Raw genomic sequence first — 6328 nt, 5'->3', positions numbered from 1 at the left:
AAATACGAATGGATGACATGGGGAGGTCTAACCTGGATTCCGGAGGGCTTACATCTCAAGAGTATGGATGAGAAAATGAACCTGATGTCGATGTCGGAGAGAATATCCAACTATTTCGTCTTCTTAAACAACTTCCGGTACCTCTCAGTGAAGATGACCTCCCCCGGGTTTGAAGTTTTGGTCATTTACTCTCTCCAGCACCTCCTATTCTCTTTTTCGCTCTAGCAGGAAACTTTACAATAAAAGAAAAAGGTGGAAGCAAGGAAGTGAAGAAACAGAGAGAATAGAGGATGCTGAAGTTCACGCCGTGTGAGAATCTCCGTGCAGCTGTCAAGCCCAGAAGGCAACTCGACCGGGAGCAGCTGGCTATTGGACCACAAGCTGGAGAGAGAGAGAACCAGGGATATAGAGAAAGAGAAACGAATATAATACTCTTGATTCGAGGTAAGTTCAATATTTGTAGATAGCTGTGTCCGGAAAGTGATGACGGGAGACCTAAGTATGGAAATGATACATTTTTACGCTGTCAGCTGTACCCAACCGCTGCCTCATGATTAGCTCGCGCTGTTACCGACATATGCCGCCATTCGGAAACTTACCATCTTTCTTAAATATCCTACGAAAGGCAAAGTTCGGATCTTGGTTTCCGGTTTTATCTTAGCTGCTTGGATAACTCTCGGCCAAATTAGAATGATTCGACCGCCATATCTGGATGCTGCCTCATGATTGGCTTTCACTGTGACCGACATATCTCGACGACTTGAAGAAGATTGATCTACGCAGTACAAGAAGAGTATTCTGTCCCCCATCTCTCTTCCCTCGTTCTCTCCCTCTTTCTTTCACTCCATTCTTAGGTTCACTTCTAACCTTTCATTCTTCCGGCAGTCCGTATGCACGTCTTCTAAGCAGTATAAAGGATCGGAGTTTCGTCTTCTCCTCTTTTTAGAGGAATACTTGTATCGGCTACGTGTTGATTCGTCGACGCAACGATTCAGTCGGTTCCACAGGCGGTGCGAGTGAGAGGATGGGCAGAGTGAAAATTAAGATAGGAAAAATAGAGAACGCCACGACAAGGCAGGTAACGTTCTCGAAGAGGCGAAGTGGACTTTTCAAGAAGGCGCACGAGCTGGCTGTTCTCTGCGATGTCCCGGTCGGGCTTCTTGTATTTTCCGAGACTCGCAAGATTTATGAATATTCGAGCACAAGGTACTCCTCTCTCTGTCAAACCCTTTTGTTAATCTCTATTTAAGCTCTGGTTCTGTGTTATGTCTCTCCGTCTCTACCTATTATTTGTTTCTATTCAGAAACCCAACTTCCGTGCATGGTGTCGATGCTTGCTGAGGAAAGAAGGGGGGTTGGAGGGGTTAAGAAGGATATAGAGATAGATTTTTCATTAAAAATTTGAAGTGTCTGAGTGAGGGCTTTGTATCTGAGATCGGTCTTCAAATTTAGTATCTGAGATGCAATAGCTAAACTTTTTTGTTTAGCTGGGCGATTGACCATCTTAGTAATTTATTCGCCTGGCTTAGTTTTCTAAAATCTTTGTCGACGCCCACACCCATTCTTTAATAATCTATAGAAGAGTCTTAGTTTGAGTTCAACCATTCATTGTGAGTATTTTTTAATCTCCCGTCAAAGAACTTTGCTTTTATTTAATGTTTTCATGTTCAGAACTTGCATTTCTCGATCGTCATTAGAGCATGTTTGTCACGAAGCTGTTTCAATGTAAAAAAATACTCATTCATCCAAAGGTCAAACCCTTGGTATTTTTGTAATAGAAACCTTTCATGTCTAATCTAATTTACCATAGTGTTGTCGGCTTTAACAATAATGATCTCGACCTCATAAAAAGAGACATAATTACCCCTTGAATTGCACCGTGACCACAAGTTCATGGATCAAAAAATTGAAACATGAAATGTTTTGTAGGTGCTATTTTCTCATGATATATATAAAGAACAAATCTTTGTCTGAATTATTTCGAGGGGGTTTTTAACTGTATCTGAACAGGCATTGATACCAAAATAATTAGAACAATATATCATCTAAAAGAATGATGGTAACAGTTTTATAATTTATAACCTCATGGTGTTGAAACTCTATGAGATCAACAGCCAATGTTCAGATGTTGTGTTCCAAATAAGTTGGGTTCAATGAACTAATGGAAGAGCAGGCACAGCACCCTTAAAATATGACACAATTTTTCACATTAATGATATATTTTTAGACATAAGTACTGTACTTTTAAATGGTTTGACATATCTAATAGTTTCCAATTTGTTGATCTTAGATGAACAAGGTTCCATTTTGCTGAATCCGACTGTAATGTTATTTGGAATCGTTTAGTGTCTATATAGCACTTGAATGGTGTGAAATATTTTTTCGAGAAACCTTGCATGTTTGTATGGTCATCTTTTATCTGAGAATTACACGAAACTTATATTCTCCCTGTTTCCAAAGCTGCTTCCCCTTTCACATGTTCTCTTTCAGCGGCTAATCCAAATTGATCAAAACTTTTGATCAATCATGATCTCAATCTCCTTTACCGACGGCCAAGTTGGGATGGAAAGGAATGTAGATGTCCACTGTTGAAACATTCAGTTTCACACAGGTTATGTAGTATGTTATCTCTGGCTAAGAGATTTAACGACAATGTTCTCTCCAATTCTTTGGCCCCTTCAAAAAAGTTCAGAAGATTGAACTAACTTCATAAAAGTATGACCTCCGAAGCATCGCAATAACCATCCGTTAGTTCATATCAATCATATATGACAAGCAGTGGGACGGGCCGGTTGAGCAGCACTATTTTTCATCTTCATTGACCGAAGACATTAAATGAAGTTCTTCCTTAGAAGTGATTATTTTAAATAGAGCTCTCCTAGAGGGACAGATCTATGTATAATGCTGTAGTCTTGTCCCGGATTGTAAGCATAATGGGAGCAACCGTTCAGTTGTAGTATGCTGAATTTGACATTAGGGACAAGGTAAATCTGAATAGGTATGTCGTTGTTACAGAAGTAACAGTCAGTAACATCCGTATGGAGCAGGAAAATGGGAAAATATTTTTTCATGTTCGTTTAGCATTGAATATGCGACATGAAACTTTTTCCATTTAATGGGTGAGAAAAAAAATGGGGTATACTAGTCAAAAATGGGAAAATATTTTTTCATGTTCGTTTAGCATTGAATATGCGACATGAAACTTTTTCCATTTAATGGGTGAGAAAAAAAATGGGGTATACTAGTCAAAAATGGGAAAATATTTTTTCATGTTCGTTTAGCATTGAATATGCGACATGAAACTTTTTCCATTTAATGGGTGAGAAAAAAAATGGGGTATACTAGTCAAAAATGGGAAAATATTTTTTCATGTTCGTTTAGCATTGAATATGCGACATGAAACTTTTCATTTAATGGGTGAGAAAAAAAATATACTAGTCAAAAATTAGTTTTGTAACATTGAGTCGTATGACTGAGCCGCCCGTGTTTTTGGTTTTTGTGTGGAAATAAATTTCTTATCTAGCCGTCAATATGGCTCGTCAACAGTTTTTGAGTCTCGGTATGATCAATACAATCAATGAATTCATAAAGCATAAACGTGCACATGAGCGAAAACACATTTTCCAGGATGATTGCTTTTGAATATACGTGCTGCGAATACTTTTCTTGGACATTAGCCTAGTTGCTGATTTTAGCATAAGCTATATACTTCTTTAGATATAGAACACAACAGGGTTGATCATGTATATAGACGGGATTCTCTGTACCCAGAGTTAAGCATTGATTGCTTTCAACCCAAGTCTCAATAGCATTGAACCCGTGTAATCAATTTCTCCTTCGAGTAATGAATTCGATGTGGGCTGAGTTGTGGCAGTTGGATCTCCTATGACACTATCTCGAATATTTTATTGTTTTACAGTTATGAACGAAGAGTTCCGTTTTAATCCGCTTTTTAAGTCGTGGTTTTCCCCATGCAGCAGCGTGACACATATATTTTCCAAATATATTGAACATCTAAAGGTGGAAAAACATTTGGACGCTGCTATTGACGTGGTAAGCTATTAGTTTCCTCTCTGGATTTAATGTTCCAAGCTTTACTAAGATTCACAGAACAATTTTTCATATCATTTTAAGAACCTGATATCTCAATATCACAAGGAAATCGGTACATATTGTGAAACGGTATTTCCCCTGATTCCAGCTAGCCAATTCCTCTCACAAATCAGCGTGAAAATTGGAATTATACTATTTTATACTTTTTTGATTTCTTTTTAGATTCAAATGTTTTAGAAACCTCACAACTCTGTGTGAAATTTTCAATGAAACCATTTTTGAAATTTTTTTCCTCAAGTATTCCTTTTATAAGTTTGGAATTGAAGTCTGGACTTACCATCCTTACAGGCAGGGCTCGACACAGATATTTTTGACGATAGGCATCTCGTTAGGTTTGTGTTTCTCCCTCCGTTTTCCTCGCTTCATCCAAAAAAATCTCAATATCTCTGTATCTACAAATACGTATACAGCACTGTCTTCCTCTGTAAAACCACATCTATATCCTCCTCATTTTCCCCATCTCTATTTTCCAATCTTATCAATTTCACTTTCAATCTCAATTTAGTTCTATTATTAATTGTCTCTGAGCGCAGCAACGTAAGAGGGGGGGCCCCGGCAAATATGGACGGAATGTGTCATTCAGGACGCTGCCGGGTATTGGAAAGAAATATGGTTTTTTGATTGATCTTCATGATTCCGAATTCCATCATCATGCCCGCCCCTGACTTATTCTTGCTACATAGGAGCGTGAAGTAATGGACAAAAAGATCAGGGAACTCGAAGCAAAGGTCTCGAACTCGACTCCTCCGTCGCTGTCCTCAACATTTCATTATTTATTCAATGAATTAAAAATTGAAGTACTACCCAAATAACTTCCGATGCTATACATATGTATGTATGGCACCTTGCACTTCCAGGTCCAGAACCTGTCGGAGGAAAATAGGCAGTTGAAACATGAGGTGAACGCTTCTCTTCTCTTCTACTGTTTTCCGACGGCGTTCTCTTGCAAAGGAATAACTCTGACCAGGCTTTGTCGCACGCTGGGTGAGTTCATGCAGATGGGCAGATTGAATGCCCAAAAAGAGGTCGGGGGGGAACAACGTATTGAAGATGATGGAAGCTTCGATGTGTCGCTCAGGCTCGGCTACGTGTAGAAGTCTTTAATGGGCAGCTGTCTTTGCATGCACAAACCTGGCAACCGCTCAAGAATAGACGTGGCATGCTTGTGGATATTACCACTCGTAAATAGTTAGTGAAAATGTTTAAAATAAAGGACATGCGAATTACTCTTATCTCTGCCCTAGCGGCAATGGGTATTTGTGCTGCCCTACAGCCGGACTGGGCAGAACGAGGGAATGGTCCATTAAGTCCATGAAGATTCTATCTTCTTCATCATTAACCACGCCAATAAAATAGATATGGATTACTGTTTCGTGTATCATATATTTTATTGCTATAATATTATATATATATATATATTGCTATATATAAAAGTATATTGGTGATTAATTTCAAACTAAGAACAATATTGTTTTATAGATGAAATCAGTTCGAAAAAAAATTTCATAATTTAATTGTACAAGGTGTTGCAAAAAATCTAGCTTGCAAAGCAAACCTCTAAAATTCAATGTAATCATCTAATTTAATTCAATTTTTTAATTAAATCACAAACCGATGAACTAGTTTCAGTAAAGTTCTATTTTTCAACTCATTACAGAAAATAAATATACAGAACAGTAATATCCAAATAATTCGGAAAATAATTAGTATTGGAAACTAATTAATGTACCACATTACTTAATATGATTATTTAGAAGTTAAAATTATTTGTCTAGATTTTGATTCATAAATATTTGTGCGCTTTATCCATATAATTAATGCATATCAGTTCCATTCGGCAAATGCTCTCCCAAGTAGAAGATGGTTGTCTTTTGAATATGTTGATCCTTGTCTCTAACAAGACTAGTTCATCATCCAACAACTACACAAAACACATCTTTGGGAGACTAATGATGGTGTGAGGTTGAGGCAGCACTGAGATTCAATGATGAACTTAGCACGAAATATTTGATGTTTCGTTATAAATCGTAACGGCCTATTGAGGATTGAAATGAAAAAAAGTTTAATGAAAAAAAGTTTAATGAAAAAAAGTTTAATGAATTAAAGTACTGATTTGTAAACTTATAATGGAATACCATTTATAGAGCATAAGTGAAAATATCGATAACACAATCTGAGTGCAGGTGACAAACTTGCAAGTCAAATTGTATAATTG

General features: G+C 37.4%; 1 protein-coding gene across 2 annotated transcripts; it reads left to right on the top strand.

Annotated features, from left to right (window-relative positions):
* Nucleotides 1-721: 721 nt before the first annotated feature.
* Nucleotides 722-5494, top strand: LOC144711424 (MADS-box transcription factor 22-like). 2 transcript variants are annotated; one of them, XM_078585434.1, is made up of 7 exons: nt 722-1206; nt 3981-4053; nt 4402-4445; nt 4647-4707; nt 4797-4841; nt 4971-5012; nt 5112-5494. In XM_078585434.1, exons 1-7 carry the CDS (start codon nt 1025-1027, stop codon nt 5205-5207), a joined length of 543 nt encoding a protein of 180 aa, XP_078441560.1. In that variant the 5' UTR covers nt 722-1024; the 3' UTR covers nt 5208-5494. The 2 variants fall into 2 exon arrangements, with proteins under 2 accessions (XP_078441560.1, XP_078441551.1); XM_078585425.1 differs by having other exon boundaries at nt 727-1206; nt 3978-4053.
* The last annotated feature ends 834 nt before the right edge of the window (nt 5495-6328 follow it).

This window comes from Wolffia australiana, chromosome 1, assembly GCF_029677425.1.
Source record: "Wolffia australiana isolate 7733 chromosome 1, ASM2967742v1".
In the NCBI taxonomy this organism is placed as follows: domain Eukaryota; kingdom Viridiplantae; phylum Streptophyta; class Magnoliopsida; order Alismatales; family Araceae; genus Wolffia; species Wolffia australiana.
Note: the sequence above shows the minus strand (reverse complement) of the source record. Positions and strands in the feature narration are given on the sequence as shown.

Coding starts and splice junctions, on each gene's coding strand:
- LOC144711424 (XM_078585425.1), top strand. CDS start 1,025: ATGGGCAGAGTGAAAATTAAGATAGGAAAAATAGAGAACGCCACGACA. Junction 4,446..4,646: donor GACGATAGGCATCTCGTTAG/GTTTGTGTTTCT, acceptor CTCTGAGCGCAG/CAACGTAAGAGGGGGGGCCC. Junction 4,708..4,796: donor GTCATTCAGGACGCTGCCGG/GTATTGGAAAGA, acceptor CTTGCTACATAG/GAGCGTGAAGTAATGGACAA.